The following is a 21,820-nucleotide window of genomic DNA, read 5'->3' as shown; positions in this document are numbered from 1 at the left end:
CATCACATCAGTTATCATCTAAAGTCTTCCCATTACAGTTTGACTCATTTGCTTGAACAGATTTGTCCACGCAAAGGTTTTCAAAACAGTTCACACACACAGACTTAAATGGAAAGTGTCTAGCCAAAATGACACATTTCCCTCACACTCACAAAACATTAAAAATATGAAGCAAAAGCAAATATTTCAATCAGGGAGCAAAACTTGTGGTCAAATGAGTATACAATTATGTATTATTATGTATTATATATATTTTAATCTAAAAATAAAAAAAGTACAAAAAAAGGCAGAATAAATACTCTGGTAAATAACATTTCCACGCTGAAATGAAATATTTAACATTTCTATCAGCATTTAAACGCATGAGTTTATGTATGTATGTATTTATTTACTTGATTTATTTTTCTTTCTTTATTAATCTTTCCTGTAAAATAAAGGCTAAAAGAAAAAAACAGATTTGTTAATAAATTTTATCCAAAACAACCGACAGTCAGACGATCAAACAAATTGATCTCACACAGAAAGTCACATAAATTCCAAACTGTCGGATTACTCTGACATGTTTACACGGGCTTCTCTGTGTCCTTAAACACAGCGCGGGCGGCAAACAACTCGCTGCCACTTCGTGATTACCACATTCCCGACGGTCAGTGAAGGCAGCACCAGCTGTAAACGTTAGTACGGTGCTGCTGGAGGAGAGGACAGGGCCGACATAACAGACACCACAGCGACAGACAGCGGGCACCTGGACGTCGTCAGAAGTTAACTGTCGTTTTGTTGATACCCTGTGTCCGTGAAATTTCCTGAACAACAACAGGTAAGCTAACAGGGCTGTGGCAATGTTTTGGTGCGTTGCAGTGAAGACCCAAACAGTAGCATCTCTCCGAAAGCGAAAGGGAGCCCTGTTAACTGCCGTTAGTGTTTAGCTAACATCATAATGGGCTGGACGCTCGGCTAGCAAACAATAGCAACTGCTAGCGTTATTTTTTACACCTACAGTAGTTACAAGCGTTGGCTAGCGTTAGCGTGCATCTCTTGGCTTTCCACATAATTAACATAATAGGCGAGGCTGAAGTTAGTTTTCGTTTCGTAGCTTCCGATTCAGCAGTTAAGGGGGGGAGTTAAGGAGAATGTAATTAGCAATGCTAGACGAAGGATTTTAGGCTTTAATGCAGCTCCTTCTGTTTTAAAAGCCTCTTAGGCGTTTAAAGTAAAGACTCAACGTTGTCTGAAACCCACTTTCAAATATGTGAAACTATTATGTTATTTGTGTAAATGCAAAAAAGGGGGATTTCACTGCATTTTTCCTCATGTAGACCACATTGGATCAGGTCTCTCTTGAAAACAACTACACTTAAGCGAGTCAAATCTGGACTGGAATACCCCACGGAGGCTAAAGATTGATTGACCCATCTAAGTATAGTGGAATTTCCTCTATGTGCAGTGAAATCTCCATTTCACAAATGGACTATAAATTGCAAAAATCTGAAATTGTGTTGTAAATAATCTTTAGCCTCTCTGAGATAATAAAGTCAAGATTTGGACCAACTAAATATAGTGAGAGAGACCTGGTTCAGTGTGGTCTGTGCTAGTGGAGTCTCAATTTTTGGCATTTCCTATCAATAGAATATAGGTTTCATAAATCTGAAATTGTGTTGTAAATAATCGTTAGTCTCTCTGGGATAATCTAGTCAAGATTTGAAACATGTATATTAGTGGACTTGGTTCAATGTGGTCTATGTGTAGAAAAAACGCTGTGAAATCACCATATTTGGCATTTTCATTAATAGAATATAGGGTTCACATCTCTGGATTAATCTAGTCTAGATTCGACCTGCCTAAATATTGTGGTTTTTGATGAGGACCTGGTCCAGTGTGGTCTACATGTGAAAATTTCAGTGAAACCTCCCTTTTTTTTTGGCATAAAGGTTTCACAAATCTGAAAATGGGTTACAGACAACGTTGAAGCTATACTTAAAACTTAAAACATGCTTTCACCACAGTAGGAGGTCCAATCCTGAACATTACACATTTCCCTTAACTCTCCCCTCAACTGCTGAATGGGAAGCAACCATTCGGAAACGGACTTCAGAGTCGTTCATCATAGCTAACATGAATGTGGCGTTTTCAGATATAATAATACTACGAGATTGATGCGTAAAAACAATTAATATCACTGTCACTTCTGGTGAAACAAATTCTACTTTGTGTTCACAAATAAACTGCGTTTTTTTTGTACTAAGCTGTAATTGCAAGCAAGTTGTAACAACCCCCTTTTCACACTTCCTGTCTGCTCTATTTGAGCTGACTTGACTGAAAGCGCTGGAGGGTCGCCTTGACAGTTAACGTTATTTGCTCAACAAAAAGTTGTTTGCTTTGCCGCATACGCACAGTTAATGATACAGTGCATGCCTTTACTAATGTTTGTCTGTAGAGTTTACACAGTAGCCAGTCAAAGGTTTTCTGTCTGTGAAACATTGAAACATGCACAGCTCTTCCCACACCTGCCTCATAAAACACTGATGATAACTGAGGCTGTGGTTTATGGTGGCTTTGAAGGTCTGTCAAGTTAAAATGCCTGGGTGTAAAGGGCTTTACCACTCAAAAATAATTATGCACTCAATCCATGCAAGCTTGGACTGATACACTAGTGGGCACCCTTGCATCCCTCCATCACACTGTGAAATCACACAAGTTGATCTCATTTAAAATAATCTTGATAACTGATTTCCATAAAAAAAGTAAAGAAAATATAAAATCTAAATTTTAATTGTTTAAGTTTTAAGTTGACGTGAAATTAATTTTAATTACATAATTTTGTGACGTTTTTGCAATGTAAAAATGACCAGTGAAATTACCTTCTTTCCAAGTGTGGCCAAATTCAGTAAACCAGGTTAGTCCGACTAAACTTAAAGAGGATTCTGCCAATTATGAAAATAGGAGATTTGAGAGTTCTGTTTTTCTAACATGTTTAAAAATATAGTAATATGCTTCACTAGTATGCAACCAGCCAATACAGATATTTAATACAGATATTCAGTGTAGCTCAGTAAATTGACTTACGGAAGTTGCTAAAACTTCGAAAGATTGGACAACTTAAACTTCACACAGTGATGTACATTATTAAATTTTAAGTAAACCTAACAATTAACAACATAGATTAAGATTAATAATTATAATTACTAACATTTTCAAGACAATTGGTATCCTTGGTTTTTTTTTAAAAGCAAAATCAACTTGTCAGATTTTGCAGTACAAAAGATGGATAACTTTTTTATATATTGCTCCCAAAAACAAAGCCATTAGGGTTTTTTTTTAGTAGACAAGATGAAAACCAAGTAGATCCTAAACTATCATAAAGTTTGATGTAATTTGAACGGAGATGGAATTTTTCCAGACATTTTTATCTAATGTTAGGGTTAGGTCAGCTCAGGTAATGCTGCATGTTTACTGCTGAGTTCAAATGGGGTTTTGTTTGACTAAGAGTCCGTATGATTGCCTCATAGATGTATAGTAAAATTGCAAATTATTAAAAATGAACCTAATGTTGGTTACGTTCACATCCTGGTTGTGTAACCAATGTCACTTGAGGAGAGGTGAGAATCAAAACAATCATGCCCACATCTCGAGTGTCTAGTCTAGTGACTAGAACTGATTGGTATCTAGCAGCTAAGTTTGCAGATTGCAACCACCTGAAACTTCTCTCATGTGCCAAGTGTGTCAGAGACCGACGGCGGCCGATGCCAAAATGCACGTGGCTCTGTCAACAACATGGTGATCTCCACAGACGAGGATCCGCTTTGTACGTAGATATGAAGAAGTCATTTTATGGAAACAAAAACACAGCAGTTGTTATTTTCAGGTGATTAAACACACAAAAAAAAACATACTCATTATATTGTATTCTGTTTCTGCCAATATATCCCCCAAAATCTTACACACTGGACCTTTAGTTTAGGACAGGTTCACAGTTTCATTCAAGAAGAGAGCATAAGATACGGGGTAACCCAGAAAAGTATCTTGGATGATAAGTTAGCACTGGGAAGGACATTTTGACATCCATCTCTCAGAAACAAGGACACATGGTGTAGATTAACTTAAACAATATGTGATTCATTCAAATCTGCTTTATGTGATAGTGATATCAGCTTCTGTCCACAGTGGCCAGCATACAACCTTGACTAATAGTATTGTTTGTCACATGTTTGGATTGTGCAATATATTTGGGTTTTTTTTGGCAGATTTAAACATAAAATAACATAAAACAGTACTTCAGAGCTCAAAATTCAAGACGAAGTGTCAGAAACTCTCTAAATGTTACTATCTGTTCAGTTATTTGGGTGTTCTTATGGTATTTTGCACATTTTGCTTTTACGTTTCTGGAGATCTAAACGCCACAGAGGAGTGTCATCTGTCACCTAGTTTATACTGACCCCGTCTCTCCCTGTCCTCTTCCTGTTTTGGACCCACTGTCTCACATTGATCCACGGGCTCTCTGTCTGGATTTTTTCCAAAAATCAAAATGCAAACTTGTTTAGTGGCGGTTTAGTCCAAGTTAAAAACTCAGGGTTATGTCAGTTCTTCAGAAAACATTTTTTCACAGAATTAACTATTTATAGCCAGTTCCCCTAATTAATGACTCTATCAAATTATACTATATTTGCTGCTTAATTAAAATCTTATTGTTAAGCTGTATCATCGTCTGGCAGTCTTTTTTTATAACAGCCGTAAGTCATGCGTTCCAAGGAAATTGTGACTCAGAGTTGCAGAGATGCTCGGGATTACTACACAGTCGATACAGATTAAGCTCTCTAAGGGAATTGCGTGTGTTTTCGCATTTTTTAGACACTGGCAGTCAGAGCAGACGTAGCATCCACAGGGGTGCTGTCCAGTGTCAGAGGGACTCCACCTCAGGGCATTATCCATAGCCTATTTGTGGAGGAAAATCAATTCACTGTGTGACGAGAAGCAGTTATTGCCTTAAACAAATGTACCCAATGATATCAGCAGCCAGTCAGCGCTTTGCCATCAAACTTTCAGTTTCAAGCTGACTTTGCATTTGAAAGGACTCATAAATAATGTGTCTCTTTTTGAGCTTCTCTTAAAAACCCTCATGCATAAGATGAATGTATTTTGCAAAGTAATACGCATACAATTTTTGCAATTCTTCATCAGTTTGATGAATCATCTGTAAGTCCCTTCACAGCTCTTGCTACCACCTTCAGGGCTCAGTTTCCCATCAGCTGCTGCAGAGCAGTCGCACCTATGAATTGTGACGCATCATGTTGCTGTTGGCTGTTTGCACTGGTCTTTTTGTGTATTTTTCTTTCTTTTATAGCTTTCATGCAATTGTGTCCTAATCTGCCTGCTGGTTACCTAAATGTGACAGTTGAGGGCTCAGTGGAAGTGTTATGGGTTTTTTTTTTTTAAAACCACAAACTCCAAAAGCGAGCAGTAATGAATGCGGACAACACCATCATCATCGGCTGTATTCTGGGTTGGAAGTTAATTTTTTCGTCCACCTGCCACTGTGGCTGGTGGCCATTGTTTTTGTGGCTGATGAGTGAAGCAAATTTAGCAGCCACTTGCATATTTTACCAGCATTTGGCTGGTGCTTATTTCCAACCCTGGCCGTATTATAACGACGAGCGTACATACGGGGAGGAAATCAACAGTCTTGCAGAGCGGTGCACAGAGGACAACCTCCTGCTCAACGTCAGCAAAACCAAGGAGCTGATTGTTGATTTTAGAAAGGAGGCGGCAAAGACACACCCCCTGTCTACGTCAGTGGAGCAGATTTGGAGCAGGTGAACAGCTATAGGTTCCTTGGAATTACCATAGCTGAAAACCTGTCTTGGTCATCACACATCACCACCACCACCACAGAAAAGGCTCCACTTCCTTCGAAAACTTAGGAAGGCTAACTTCCAGAGCAAGATCCTGGTTAACATCTGCAGAGGATTGGGAACATCACACACTCGCATGGTTCTTGCACGGCCCAGGACAGGAAGGCTCTACATCGGATGATTAAAACTACCAGAACATCACTGGTTCCTATCTACAGAGCATCAGCGTCCTCGGTGAAGTGAGATGTCTGCTCAGACTCTAAAGGATACTGAAAGACAGCAGCCACAGTCTGTTCAACCCGCTGCCATCTGGGAAAAGATGCAGAAGTGTCCGCTGCCATACCACCAGACCACGGAGCAGCTTCTTTCACCAGGCTGTGAGAATCCTGAACTCCTCCTTCGACTTTAAAAGATGAAGCAGGATTTAAGGACAAATTTTAATTTCTTTTTTTTAAATGTAGTTTTAACAAAATGACTAATAGAGCTACCTCATACCTTGAATTTCTCAACAGCTGTGAAAGAAAGACAGTAATCTTAGTGCTCTGACAGAAGGTTTTGTTCCAAAAGATGAAGCTGTCCATAATTTCTTGATTTAAGAAGAACATGTAGCGACATTGGGCCATATGTGCATTTGCCTGTATGCTAATCTTACATATTTGCAGGCATTTAAACAAGTGTATTTGTCCATCGCTTTTTAAATGTTCACAAATGTTTGTTGCCTAAGAATGCAATTGTTTGCGCATGATTTAAATTTTCACCTGAGACCAGTTATTTCACATGTTCATTTAGTATTCTTGTGTTTGACTAAAGTGTTTGAGATTAAACAGTTTGTGTTTAACACACATGCCTACCTGCCTTGAGGTTGTTGGCTGACTATTTCAATTGAATTGAGTTGAGTTTTCCTCTTCTTCTCTCTCCTTACGTCATGCACAGTCATCATGGCGGAGGCCCACCAGGCCGTGGCCTTCCAATTCACCGTCACCCCAGAGGGCATTGATGTGCAGCTGTCCCACCAGGCCCTCACTGAGATCTACCTCTCAGGTGTTCGCTCCTGGAAGAAGCGTATTATCGGAATCAAGGTACCTCCACTCTGGCTATCACGCCCGTGTCCATGTCCCAAAACTGCCTATAATAATCATGTTTGTCTCCTCCTTGTTATTACTGCTTTTGCTCCTTTCTTTATTATTTATTCTGTTCTGTTGGGCTGTCCATGTAAAAGCAAACAGTGACTGAAGTCGGCACACTGAATGGATTCAGTGTGCCAACTGGATTGCACCGACAAGAATTAACTTTTAAACCCGATTCATTCATGGTTTAAGTTTAAGTTCGACTGCACCAAACTTTAAAGCCTCTAGAACTTTTGTGTTTAAACATTTCATTCTGAATTTCATGTAGATTGCACAATGAAAAAACTGCATTAGCCTGGTTCCTTGGTTTGCTATTAGCCTAGCGTTCACTACGCATTTCTGCCTTCTGCCAGCACGATTTCCTGGGAAAATGAAGGGTCTATTTATGGCACAAAGGGGAGTGTGTCAAACATTGTGCAACAAAAGCAGGAAGAGAACTATTTGCTTTATGAGGTCCAGTGCTAGCTGTCTGCAGCAAAGCAGTAATTTTGCAGTAACTGAGTGATTTTACAGTAGTCATTACTGTCCACAGTAATGATGGAAATGGTAGAGGGCGGAACAAGTAATGTAACTGCGTACTGTGTATCAAGTAATGTAACTACCCTGCAATTTAAACCTGTATTTGAGCTGCGTTTTTTTTTTTCATGAAGAATGTAGATAATCTGTGACGAATGAATTTCCTAGCAACAGTCAAAATCAAGTAAAGCTAGTTGACAGAAACTATTGGTTGCTCCAATTTTAAAACAAATAAAATCTAACTTTCTAAAATGATTGCCAAATTGCTTTACCTTTTCAGTGAACATATTTTTTCTTCTCTCTTTAAAGTTGTGTGTATGTTGATGTTGTTTAGTGTCACTCGTCTGCAGATAATTGCTAAGCTCAGAGGAAAACTGAAGGCTTGTCTTCGCAAAAATTGAAACGTTGACAATTTATCGCTTTCCACTTTTCAACTGTATGTTAATTGGAATATTAATGGAATTTTCATTTTCATTAGTCATGTAAACAGCTTAGTAGGAATATTGTCTTTTAGGAATATGGGCTAAAATTAGAATATTTTTTGCATGTAAACACGCTGAATGCAACAGTGTTATCTTTAAATGTAGTCTTGTAACAATTGTTATTTTATTGCATCATCATCATTGTTAATTTGAAATGTTGTGTTTTGGTTTGGGTTGTATAAGCCTGTATGCAGGGAGCTCCTGAAAAAGAGAGCGTGCTGTCAGTGAGGGTTATTTCCTGCCGTAATGTGTCGACTTCATCATCAATCAATAATGAATGCCGCACATAATGACACACTTTTTGCATGCGGGTATCCTCATTTCTGTGTTTGATCCTCACTTGCATCACTCATCAGTTTTCAGGAAGAAGTGGATCAGAATTAAAATGATGTTTGATGTGTAGACATTTAATACCAAGTCGGATCTGCTGCAAAATCGCTAAATTAACAGCTAAATTCATGAAAGCTCAAAGCAGTCAAGACTTGGAGCATTTAGATGTATTACTTTGATGTGATCATTGCAGAATCAGTGTGCATGTCCATGTACTGATTGTTAACAGGAAGAATGGGATCTCAAATCAATCTCTCTTCTCTCACGTTAACAGAACAGTGTGTTAACAGGGGTATATCCTGCCAGTCCTTCCTCCTGGCTTTTTGTGGTCATAGCAATCCTGGCTACTATGTACACGCGCTCCGACCCCTCCATGGGACTCATAGCCAAGATACAGGAGCACCTGCCAGTCAGGTAACGCATCTTGTGACTCCATGAAATGGTTAACAATTAATCCTTTGATTCACCAGACAGCCCTGCAGACACTAAATTTTCCCTGTCACAGAGAGATGGGTTTACTGTATGAATCGTTTGCCCCTTCCTGTTCTTCCTTTTTCATAGTCTACAGTAATATATATATATATATACATATATATATATATATATATATATGTGTGTGTGTGTGTATTTTTCCTTTTTCATCATTCTTACAATTTTCTAGCATCAAAGCAAGTAACCCCCCCAAAAAAAGTATGAGCCTAAAGATTTGCATGATATGGGACCTTTAAGGGATTTAGCTCACACAGCTTGATATTAGCACTGTGAAACAGCTAGTTCTTTTAATTTAAAAGTTTAAAAAGTAGTTTTCCCACTCAGTCATCATTGTTACTCTTGTCTCTAGTTCAATTTTTTATTGTTATTTTTGTCACTCACTGTTCTTTTTCCCCTCTATCCACCTGTCCATCTTCTCCCACCATTTCCAGCCAGTCTATGAGCACCCAGTGCCAGGCGCTGGTGTCAGCAGTTCTCTTCAGCACCATGCTGTGGCTCCTGCTCATCTTCACCATGCGCCTGTGCCTCAAGCAGCTTCTCTCCTACCACGGCTGGATGTTTGAGAAGCACGGCAAGATGTCCCACACCACCAAAGTCTGGGTGGTGAGTGTTGTTTCACACCTTTTCCACTTGTTACTGTGGACTAACTATACCTTTCTTTGTCTTCAAAGTCTTTGATCCAGGGTGTCAGCAGGTCCTTCAAGTCTGTAAATGTCTTAAATTCAAATTCATAAACATTATGCCCATAAGTCATTAAATTGTCTTGTCGCAGTTGTTGCAAACATTTTATCAAATGTAATTCGTCCCTTTAATTTCTTTTTGTCAAAATGAGTTGAGCTCTTCTGTGTTAATGTAGATATTTCTGATGCTACAAATCTTAAGACCTCCCACTGAACCGTCTTTCTACTTTACACTTGCACTTAACTTTTGCTAAAAATGCAATTTTACCAAACTAATAATCATCCTACATAAAACTTACCTCTGCACACAGCTACATGCATACTATTTATAGTTACCTTCCTTGAATAAGAAAAAGATAATTTGTCCAAAAATCAGTCTTAAATTTGGGTTCAAATTATCTTATAAAGGTCTTTCAAAATGTGTGTGAAGCCTGTAGACATCCTGTGATCTTTTGGTCACTAAATAGTGACACTTTTAGATGCTGTTGTTAAAAATACGGTTAGTATTTTATTAGTATTAAAGGTTTACATTGTTTTTAGTGGCCAGTTAGCAACATAGTTTTATTCTCAAGAAAGAAAGAAAACAATATTAACTGTACTGTAAGTGAAGAGATAAATAAGAGAAGATAGTTTTGAATATATTTTATATCTTATTTATTTAATAAGTTATATTCTACACAACTAATGAAAGTAAACTACAAAAATAATTAGTCCTATGTATGTAGTCCCTTTAATATTTTAAGTGTGTTTGTTTTTGAATGCTTGTGTTTTATTCGCCAGGCGCTGGTGCGGATCTTCTCTGGCAGGAAGCCTCTGCTCTACAGCTACCAGGGTTCGTTGCCAAACCTGCCTGTGCCTGCCATCAAGGACACGGTCAAGAGGGTGAGACGTCACACGAAGCAGAGGAAATGACAGCACGCTGATTACAAACCATGAAACAGATGGACCACTTTCTCATGTTCATCAGTTTCTGCCTCTGTTGCACCAAATTCCCTTCGTTAGTGTCTGATTGTTTTGTCTGGCTGCGAGCTGGTTGAGAAATGTATAAAAATGCAAGATATCTGTAAACCCTTTTAGATTGACATATATTTGACACATAAGAGGAGAGAGCACGGAAAAGACAAATGGTGTTGTAGCAGCAGAACTGGTTTCCCATCAGCAACCAGGGACATAAATTTAAGTTGATTTATTGATTTAGTAATTTTTTTCTCAGTTTCTGTCTTTAATGGACTATGTAATCTTATTGTTTATGTCATTTCTGCCTCATGATGCTTATTATTCTCCTCTTTTGCACATCTCTTGTTTAGCACTTGGAATCTGTGCGTCCACTGATGGATGACTCAGAGTACGAACGTATGACCAAGCTGGCGGCAGAGTTTGAGAGCGGCGTCGGCAACCGCCTGCAGTGGTACCTCAAGCTCAAAGCTCTCTGGGCCACCAACTACGTAAGTGGTTGACCTCAGTGCTCTGGTTAAGTGAGGCTACTTTAAGCGTCACGTAAATGTCCAAAGCAAAGCAGGCCAAAGGAAATTTAAAATTCTATTAATTATGTATTTCTTTGAGGTTCTGTGGTTTAAATTATTTATCCTGTCTGAATATGTGAGTGACTGCCAGTCGACTGCAATATTAGCTCTCTCACAAAGATTTTATTGTGTCTCTGTGTGTTTTCATTTTTCAGGTTAGCGACTGGTGGGAGGAGTATGTCTATCTACGTGGACGGAGCCCAATAATGGTCAACAGTAACTATTATGGCATGGTATGAAAATCTTTTTTTGGTTAAGAAATTTCTGGTCTGACCTGCTGAAGTTCTCACTTTGGATTGACTCTGTTTGATGCTGGACTTTGGTCATTCCATACCAACTCACCGAGAACCTCCCAGTTCATGTCATCCATTTTTTCTATTAAATTTATGGGACCTTGAAAATGCTATAGCTCTACTTTTAATACTTGTTTACGTATGACTTTTTAAAGTTAAAAATAAATATCTTACTTTTCACTGGATTGGGTTGAAATTTGTACTGTGTACGTATAAATAACTTTTAAAAGAAAAATACATGGGGCAAATTATCATTACAGTTTCTCGGATGTTCAGTACAAATTTCAACCCAAGCCTCTATGGATTCTTTGAGGACTTAAAGGTAACCTTTTTCCTTTTTATGACCTTTAAGATATTTACAGATTCCTTCTGTGAATAATTTGTGGCCATGTGTTTGCCATAAAAAGAGAAAAATAATGGATATAATCGTTTTACTGCTGGTATTATTATTTTTATTATATAAAAAAGAATTAATAAAAAGGGACAAACTTCCAGAAATCATAACAAAGATACGTATTTTGAGTAGAGCTTTAGGATTTTGCAATGCAATAGACATTTTTACTTTTTTTTTTTTTCCCCATGACTTGAACCGGGAAAATTCTTGAATTTTGGTTGGACTGGCATGGAATGACCCTTATGTTGATTGTACCAAGACTTGCAGGTTACTTTATTCTGTGTATGGACTTTGAGATATTCATGAATTCATTCTGTAAATGATTTGTGGCCGTGATTTTGCTGTAAGAGGAGAAAAAATAATGGATTAATTATGTCACTGCTTGTTAGACTACGACAATTAGAATATTTTTACTTTCTATCAAAAACCAACAATTTAGATTCATTGTTGACAGAGCTCATGTCTATATGCATACAACCTCAAACATATTCTGATATGAATGTGACTTTTTTTAAAGATAAGACTTATAAAAACAACTAATTCATCAATTTTAATTGTGTAATCCCAGGTGTGCTTACGGATCATTTTGTGTGGATGACAGTCACTGACTTCCTGTCTCTGTGCGTTTTCTCCTCAGGACTACATGTATGTGACACCCACACCCATTCAGGCGGCGAGGGCGGGCAACAGCATCTACGGATTCTTCCAGTACCGCCGCAAACTCAACAAAGAAGAGCTTCAGCCTGTGAGTTTAACTGCCAGTCAACCCTAGCTGCCCTTTCTACATGGAGGCATTCATTATTCATGTCTCTTTGCCATGGCAACATATTTTGTGATATTTCTCTGTGTCGTGACTGTGTGAGTAACATCCATTCATCATTGTTCGAGTGTCTTGACTGATAATAGTAGACAGAGTGTGGATCTCTGTTCATTTAAGTTTTCATTTTTATATGAAGACTTTCCCTCGTGTTCTCATACCATGCTCATCTCTCCCCCCTTTCCTTTGTACTTCTTTCAACCTCTTTCGCTTTGATTTCTCTTAATTTACTTCCCTTGCTTCCTTTCACTATGAAAAAAAAACTTCCTTCTTTTGTTATATTCTACATTCCCTCCACTGCTCTCCTCCTTCTTGTCCCTGTGCCCTTGCCTTCGTCTTCTCCTGTCCATTTCCCAGACCCGTATACCAGGCACTGTAGTCCCTCTGTGTTCAGCTCAGTGTGAGAGAACATTCAACACCACACGCACTCCTGGAGAGGAGGCCGGTAAAGAGACACACACACACGCACACACTGTGGCATCACAGTGCTGATATATGATACATGACATTGTCTGAACATGAGCAGCAGGTAGCAAAGTGAGCAATGCCAACACACCACTGTTTCAGAGATGATGAGGCATACTGAAGGTGTTTGAGCCCTCTGGAGTTTAAGCGTTGGATAGAAAACTGTGTGAAAGACTGTGTGTGTCTGTGTGTGTCTGTGTGTGTGTGTGTGTGTGTGTGTGTGTGTGTGTGTATGCATGAGTGTGTGGTCTCAATAAACAAGGTGGCGGGATTCACTGAGTCATAGTATGTCTGCTGTACAAGGCCATCCTGTCATCTCTCATCTGTCTCCTCTTGCCTGCTGCTCTCATCTCAGGTCTGTCTGGGTTTCTGGAAACAGTCTGTCTCTAACTAATGTCTATTTTTTTCTGCCCACACATTTTTTTTCTTATCTTCTCCCTCTTCTCCTCTTTGGTCCTATTTCTATTTTATCCCAACACTCCTTCATTTGGTTTCTATCATCCTTTTTTTGTTTCCTCTCTTTTTCCCCATTTCTTTTTCACACTGGCCTATCCTCCTTTATCCTGCTCAGTTGTTGTTGAGGTCTGCAGTTCCTTGCTGTTCCTATCAGTATGAGCGGATGTTTGACACTTGTCGAATCCCTGGGACACTAACAGGTAGTATTTATACTTTATACAAAACTGGCCCCATCCTAGTTTTAGATCCTTGAATGTCAAACCAACATAGAAACAATAGAAATGTAATCGACATTTTCATTATGTTTCTTTAAGAATTGAAGTCACCCTGTTAACATTTCAAAAACCACAATGAAAAGAAACACAAAATGCATCCTGTCCTTCAGTATTGCACCACTGAGCTTCATTCAGGCATGCTTCCTTCAGTGTGTCTGCCATTTGTTAAATAGTCCTTAAAGGGAAATTTAAGTGTTTTTTAAACCTCCATGCTGGTGATAGCTGAGGACGGAAGCAATATGTTATTGGGTTTTCCGTCCATGTGTCCAGCACATTCTTGTGAACGCGATATTTCAAGAACACCTGAGGGGAATTTGTTCAAATTTGACACAAGCATTCACTTGGACTCTGTGATGAGTATATTAGATTTTGCTGGTCATAGGTAAAAGGAAAAGGTCTCTTTGACCTCATCCCTCTCATTCTTGTGAGGCAGTTTAGATCAAAGCCACCAGACTCCTTTGACAAAAACTGTGATTTTACCTCCCAGAAGACTTAAGCTGCTGGTCTTCTGTTGCCTTGACTGGACCCTTTAATTAACTAAAGTCTCACAGTAGCACAAACACACAAACAAACTACTCATTTGAGGCAGCTGTAAAGTTGTCTGACTGATGGTGCTGCAATCCCAACAAAAAAACAATTTGTGAGGAATCTGAGGGAAAACCCATGTCAACAGGACAGACATTATTCAAAGCACAAGGCACACACAATTTATGTGCATCCTCTGTGACATATTTGTGTTTCTATGCCATGCCTTTGACATATATTTATTTAAATATTTACATTTATCCCTCTTTCTTTTATGTGCAAAGATATTGTGCAACATTGGCAGGACAGTGATTACATCGCGGTTTACCACAACGGTCGCTACTTCCGCCTAAAGATGTATCACGGCGGTCGACTCCTGTCGCCCAGAGAGATCGAATTCCAGATTCAGAGGATCCTTGATGACCCTTCACCTCCTTGCAAAGGAGAGGAAAAACTGGGAGCCCTGACAGCTGGAGACAGGTCAGTTTGATGAGCTACCGCTGCTTCAATCACATAGACCACACATCGCACTGCATTGTTAATGTAATGCCATCATTGGCTTCTGTTTCCCAGAATCCCATGGGCAAAAGCCAGGACGAAGTATTTCTGCAGTGGAGTCAATAAACGCTCCCTGGACTGCATTGAGAAAGGCGCCTTCTTTGTGGTCCTGGACGATGAGGAACATTGCGTGAAAGGAGATGACCCGGCAGATAGTTTAGATCGTTACGCCAAATCCTTGTTGCATGGGAAATGTTACAACAGGTGACAAGTTTATTAATTATTAATCATTTATTAATTATTATAATTTTACAATCAGTTCATATTTGTATTTTGGGTTTCTACTAGAACATGTTTACATGCTTTAATGGTAAAAAAAAAAAAAAAAAAAAAAACTCTGTCTGAGATGCTCCATATTAGCACCTGTCTCTTTAAGCCTCCCTCCCGAAAAGCCCAGACTGCTCTGATTGGTCAGCGTTTATGTGTCTTCTGCACCTCGTCTCTTTGCACAGTCATTGCAGCCTGGGAATGACAGTATAGCTGCACTTCCTACCATGAAAAATCATTAATAAAATAATCCAAGTGACCTGAAGCCCCGACATGCCAAGTTGTTTTGAAAAACACCACTGGGGTCACGTTTTTAGCCTTGTTGAAGCCGTTAGCTCCTTGTGTGGAAGCTGTGTTCAGGTGCGCATGCTTGCGCAAGACAAATAAGAGCTCGCAGAAGCCTCCCACACACACAGAAAAAGACCTCTAATTAGCTAGCACCAAGTGTTGTTGTCAGATTTAAAACTACTGTGTTTGCGGGAGGCTTCTAGGTACGATATAAACACTGGCGTGCAGATGCTGCAAGCTCTTGTTTGGTCTTGCACGAGCATGCGTACGTGAACACAGCTCCTACACAAGGACCTTCAGACTACATGCAACGTTTTAATGTTTGAATTCTGGTCAGTATTTGCCTCAATTGTTTGGGAGATGAGAACACCTTTTTCCCCATGAACCTCCGGCAGTGTTTTTTTGGACAATAAAACTTTGGCATGAGAGGGAGTACATAATTACTGAATTTTCATTTTGGGGTGAACTATCCCTTTAAGCCAGCCGCCTCACCACAGCAAAGTTTTAAGTTGGATATTTGACCGACATTCACTCTAGACCCAGCAGCATTGTTTATTTTGACCTCCTGTGTCCCCCTGGGGGCCAACATGGACCTTCAATTGTACTATGAATATAACCCCGTCCACGAGACCGCAGCTGTCCGTGGACATTTAATGAGGAAAGTATGTCTCAGTCTTCACAGGTCCCCTTTAACTTTTTTTTTTGTTATGCAGGTGGTATGACAAGTCCTTACAGGTTATTTTCTACAAGAATGGAAAATCAGGCTTCAATGCAGAGCACTCGTGGGCTGATGCACCTGTGTTGGCACACTTATGGCAGGTAAGGAACCTGAAAGAAAAGTCGGTTCCACACTGTTGTCGTGCGGTTCTGAGAGGTCATTAACTGGAATTATTGTGTGTTTCCAGGTTCAGCTGTCCAATGATGTTTTCCAGCTCGGTTACAACGCTGAGGGTCACTGCAAAGGAGAAGTGGATTCATCACTACCACGACCACAGAAGCTGAGCTGGGAAATCCCTCCTGAAGTTAGTGATCCGTTCACATGTTCCCTTTAGTTCCCTTGCTCCTCCTTCAGTTCAGGTGTTTGTGAACTCTGTCCTCTATGTTGTGTGACTAACCAGGTACAGCCGCTCTGTCTTTGGCTCCGTTAGCCATTTATTCACAGAAACCTGTGCTGAAGACTGATCACAATAAAATCACGTTAGGACAGTGGATGTAATACCTGAAAGCCATACTGGAGTAAAAGTACAGATATGATACCAGAAAATGACTTTGGTAGATGTAAAAGTCACCAGTTAAGAGTTTTACTTGAGTAAAGTCTTTAAGTATCCGATATTTACAGCATTATAGCGTAAAATATACTTAAGTTTTTAAAATAATAATAAATGCTTTTAATAAAAACAAGCAAGCAATCAAAATTTTGAGAATTATGAAATGTATATATTTGTAACATGTACACAACCGGAAAAGTAGAACCTACAATATGCTTTAAGGAAAAAACTTTTTTTCTTTTTTTTTTTTTTTACCACTTTCCCTCCCATTCCTTAATTTGTCTGTCTCATCCCTTTCTCCCTTGCTTCCCTTTGAAGTGATTTGTGTATTAAAACATAATAATTTACATTTTCCTTGTGGCTAAAGATCACAATTACTCCAAACTCCCATTATTTGTAACTCATCGCCTCATAAGTTTGAAACCACAGTGCGATGATTCCAGATATCTCGGTGTTGATGATGTTGACTGTTTGGTTGTGTCTGTCTCAGTGTGAGGAGCAGATCTCCCAGTCTCTGGCAGTGGCCCAGGCCCTGGCTGACGATGTGGACATGCACGTTTTTCAGTTCCAAGACTTCGGCAAAGGAAAGGTCAAAAAGTGTCGAGTCAGCCCAGATGCCTTCATTCAGATGGCTCTTCAGTTAGCCTACTACAGGGTGAGCCCCCCCACCGAAGAGCCGTGTGTGTGTGTGTGTGTGTGTGTGTGTGTGTGTGTGTGTGTGTGTGTGTGTGTGTGTGTGTGTGTGTGTGTGTGTGTGTGTGTTGGACTAAACTACATTTCAACACTGGACTTGTGACTGTCGTTATTGTCTGTTACATGAGAGTTTTGTTTTTGTGTTCCAGGACCAGGGGAGATTGTGTCTGACGTACGAAGCCTCCATGACCCGTCTGTTCAAGGAGGGCAGGACTGAGACAGTTCGCTCATGTACCAATGAGAGCTCTGCTATGATCAGAGCGCTGGAGGGTGGAGAGGTGTGACCATGGCAACTTTCTTGATTTTCATCATTTTTGTACAGCGTTTGAGGACACTTTATGTGGAGAATATAATAGTAACTCAAAGCGGATGATTTAAGGTTCTTTGATGAAAATGTATAGTTTTGCAAATTATAACGTAGAGCTGATAATTTTCTTCGATGAATCATACATAATCTATTTTTAATGTGTCCATTCTCCACCAGGCAACAGACGTGTGCAGGCGTTTGTTCCACGAAGCGGCAGAAAAGCACCAGAATCTGTGCCGCATGGCTATGACCGGAGCTGGCATCGACAGACACCTCTTTTGCCTCTACGTGGTGTCCAAATACCTCGGAGTGGAGTCTCCTTTCTTGAAAGAGGTTTGTTTCTTTCTTTTGTCTTTTTTTTTTTGTATTTCTGTCAGACTATCCAGTTCAGCATGAGTGTTTATCTCTACGCTGATGATACTGTCATGAGTATCTTCAGTTTGCATTTGCTAGAGTACAAGAACAACTTTGTCAGCTGCAACCTGTCATAAATGCAGGAAAAACAAAACATGCTTGTCCCTGTGTTAAGATCAGGAAACTTTAAACTGCCTGAGAAAAATCGACAAATCCAGCTGTGAATATGAAATATGGGAATTATAATCTCTGTTCTCTGGACTTTTTGAATCTTGAGCCAAAAGTCAGAACTGAAAAAGCTTTTAGTTTCTCTGCACGCACAGCAGAGAGCAACCTGCAAAATTATGTTAAACTTCAACACATGGTGACCTTGAATGAGTTAAAAACCATGGGGAATATATAATAATATCGAGTCCGGGATGTCTATGTGCAACTGTTTCATTTTACTTGAATCTACGTGTTTTTAAGTGAAATGGATTTGTTGTGAAAACTCCGTGTTGCTGCTGTTCTTGGCCACGTCTCCTTTGTAAAACACGTTTGATCTCAGTGGGACAAACCTGGTTGAATAAAATTAAAAATGAAAAAGAACGAACACAGCAGCAAACTGATGCAAAGGCTTCTTGTGGGTTTTTCAGGTGCTGTCTGAGCCCTGGCGGCTGTCCACCAGTCAGTCTCCAATGCACGTGGAGATGTTTGACTTAGTCAACTACCCAGATTACGTGTCCTGTGGAGGAGGCTTTGGACCGGTGAGTGCTGTCCTCAATGCTTCAATCACCAAGTCATTAAACGGCTTTAAGGCCGACTACATCTGAGCTCCTTTTCAGGTGTTACTAATGGGAACGGCCACTTTGCAAAATCAGTGACGTAGGTTGGAGCACGGATAATAATAATAATTATAACTGAAAGGATTGTTCAGATTTGTTTTAAGCGGTGTTTTAAGAGGCACTCATCCACAGTCAGTGTATTACACACAGTAGAAGGCGGTCAGCGCAGTTTGGAGTAGCTGGCGGGAGTACCAGCAAGGAAGCTAAATAATGTACTGCTGTGGATGGCGGCAGCAGCAAAACATATTTTTGTCACTCAGGAAAGTCCTACTTAAAAAAAAAAAGTCTATCAATTTAAGTGTATGCAATATTTAGAATTGGGGCTGCGATTAAGGTCCAAACATAATGCTTTTTTTTCCCCAGTGGCATTAATCACATGCTGCTTTTTTGTCCCTTCGTCAAACTGCAGAAGAAATCTAAAAGTTAAGATCAGAAAGTAAATTTCTTTGCATTCATTTGATTGACAATCAAGACACCTTGGTAGGGTTTGTTTCTTCTTGTTAATACGGACTTGAAGTTGACTGAAGTGCAAAATAATGTAATTTTATTGGTGCAACAAAAATGTGATTTATTGTGATTAACTATTGAAATTAAGCAAATAATCATGATTTAAAAACCAGCCCTTAAGAATATTCTTACCTTTAAACAATGCTTTTTCTGTAAATTTTGAGTTTTGAGAAATTACCACTTTGCTTATCTGTTTATTGGGAAGTCTTGACACTAAAAGTATATTAGCAAATATTTGAATATTTGTTTTGGAATATTTCTTGCACATACAGCACAAGTTCCTCTTTAAAAAAGCAGCAATCGATTTAAATGTTGTCTGTTTCAGGTGGCTGATGACGGTTACGGGGTTTCCTACAACATTGTGGGAGAGGAATTATTAAATTTTCACATCTCATGCAAGAAATCGTGTCCAGACACTGTGAGTTTGATGAAAGCAGCATGGGTTTTTTCTGAGCCCAAACATTTTCTCTCTCTCTTTTTTTTACTTAATCTCACAGACACATTTATTTCCTTATTCTTTATCTACGTCTTCCTTTTCAGGGTTCTCGCAAGTTTGGTACTCAGATCAGAAAAGCCCTGAACGACCTGCTCCGGCTGCTCAGCCCCAACCAAACAGAGCCCAACAAGAGAGAGCAGAAGCAGCCAGAGGTGAAGAAAAACCTGTAGGCGGTTTCTCAGGAGAAAAGGATGCTGAAGGGAAGCTGTGCAAGCAGAAATGTTACACAGTGAAATGAGAAAAGACAGCGTTTTTTTCCTCATGCATTGGGAGAATTTTATAGCCAGCCAGATGACACTAAAGGGACAGCTTTATGGGGAAATGGATAAAAAGGAGGCGATGTTTTTACTGATATGCATCTGTATTGGTGTGTGTGTGTGTGTGTGTGTGTGTGTGTGTGTGTGTGTGTGTGTGTGTGTGTGTGTGTGTGTGTGTGTGTGTGTGTGTGTGTGTGTGTGTGTGTATTAACTGTGTGATAGGTGTGTGAGAAGGAAAAGGGTCCATAGAATAACAAATCAAAAAGTTTGTTTGTTTAGTTTTATCAAACCAATGGAAAAAAAATATATAAGTTATTAACGTGATATGTTTTCATTATTTTAAAAAAGTCTAATATAAATTGCACCAGTCAACGTTAGGGGTAGAAATGCCTCACACTTCACCTTATTGCAGGGAGTATTTCAATATGAATTCAATTGCAGTATGTTTTGACACCGTTAGCGTGCCACACTTCTGTGCCAGTAATTATCTGCCGTATTATAAGAAAGCGTGATGCATCTTGAGTTCGGGCACATTCGCACAAGAGAGAAAACATGCAGGGCTGTTGAGGTGTTTCTAGCGTCTGAATGCAACATTGCCGTAACAGTGACACCACACATTTAAAAATCTCCGAAGTCTGCGACTTCTCAGTGTTTATGTACTCAGTATGTATAAATCTGCTTTCTACAAAAATACGATTGTAACGCTGTGCTGAGAGTGCCAAGCTGTTTATACATATAGTGAAATGACATGGCTGTTAAATTCATAGGTTGGCATTTTTGTTCAACTGGTATCATACTCAGTGCCGGCTTATCCAGGATATAACTTTGATTTTATGTTTAAAAACATATTCAAAATGTAATGTAGGTCAGTTTTTCTTTCAGCTATCAGTGGCATTTCAAGTTAAAAGTGTACTGTAATGAACTCCAGTTATTTCACTGCCACCTATAAATCCGTTTTGTATTTATTTTTATGGCTGTATTATTAAAGCAGCATCATGACAATGCAAGCTACATTATAAAGATCTTGTGCTGGTAGTTAGTCTTTAGTGGTGCTGCAGGTCAGATGTGGTCAGAGTGAAGCGGTTTGATTCAAAGGATGCTGTGAACCAGTGACGCAGATTTTGTTTATCTTCATTAATTATGCCTTTTTTTGTTTTCAGTTGAGCTTGGCTCGTTGTGTTACTATTGTCAGCCTTTTTAATGCATTATTACGGGGGAACATAAAGTCATTCTTAAAGAAAAAAAAGGCCACAAAAGTGTTTGTTTTTGTTGCATTTTATTTTATTTAGATTTATTTACTGATTTAGCATTGCACTACCATGACAAAAAAAAAGATCAAAATTGATAGAGCATAACAAGCAATATCTCAATTATGCATTTTTTTTAAATGCCCACTCCTTCCTTGTCAAAACCTGGTGCCTACATAACCCAAAAATTCGACTCTACAGTGAACATCACATGAATATATCATATTTTTGCACAGCTCCCTCTAGAGCCCCCAAAAGGTGTTGGAATTCCCTTTTAAGATAATGCCTTTCAAACTCAAGCGTATGTTTTTAAAAAAAATGACTTAATTTAAGATCAGCATTAAAATATGAACAAAACACAGCCATTTAAAAGAATCAATTTCCCATAAGCCAAAATTAAAAACATAAGTCCCTCCTCACTGCTTAAAAATATTATTCGACATGCCTCCCCCTTTTTGCACCACCCCTCCCCTCTAATAAACAGTTCTTTCAAAAATATGTGAAAAAGGGCAACGAGCAACTTGGTGTGTGTC

At 39.2% G+C, this 21,820-nt stretch overlaps 1 protein-coding gene across 2 annotated transcripts; it reads left to right on the top strand.

The window, feature by feature from the left end:
* Window positions 1-631: 631 nt before the first annotated feature.
* Window positions 632-21,296, top strand: LOC121958481 (carnitine O-palmitoyltransferase 1, liver isoform-like). Of its 2 annotated transcripts, none has more exons than XM_088070417.1 (19): window positions 632-817; window positions 6,780-6,925; window positions 8,576-8,715; window positions 9,225-9,396; window positions 10,254-10,355; window positions 10,781-10,918; window positions 11,152-11,229; window positions 12,321-12,428; window positions 13,537-13,621; window positions 14,506-14,701; window positions 14,795-14,983; window positions 16,048-16,153; window positions 16,240-16,356; window positions 17,093-17,257; window positions 17,445-17,573; window positions 17,780-17,935; window positions 18,592-18,702; window positions 19,613-19,705; window positions 19,828-21,296. In XM_088070417.1, the coding sequence occupies exons 2-19, from the start codon at window positions 6,785-6,787 to the stop codon at window positions 19,951-19,953; spliced, it is 2,352 nt and encodes a 783-aa protein (XP_087926543.1). In that variant the 5' UTR covers window positions 632-817; window positions 6,780-6,784; the 3' UTR covers window positions 19,954-21,296. The 2 variants fall into 2 exon arrangements, with proteins under 2 accessions (XP_087926543.1, XP_087926542.1); XM_088070416.1 differs by lacking the exon at window positions 13,537-13,621 and adding an exon at window positions 12,858-12,945 and having other exon boundaries at window positions 633-817.
* Window positions 21,297-21,820: the final 524 nt, after the last annotated feature.

The sequence above is a fragment of the Plectropomus leopardus genome, chromosome 19, assembly GCF_026936395.1.
Source record: "Plectropomus leopardus strain MGB_pleo_1.0 chromosome 19, ASM2693639v1, whole genome shotgun sequence".
NCBI lineage: Eukaryota > Metazoa > Chordata > Actinopteri > Perciformes > Serranidae > Plectropomus > Plectropomus leopardus.
This window is presented reverse-complemented; position numbering and strand designations above follow the sequence as displayed.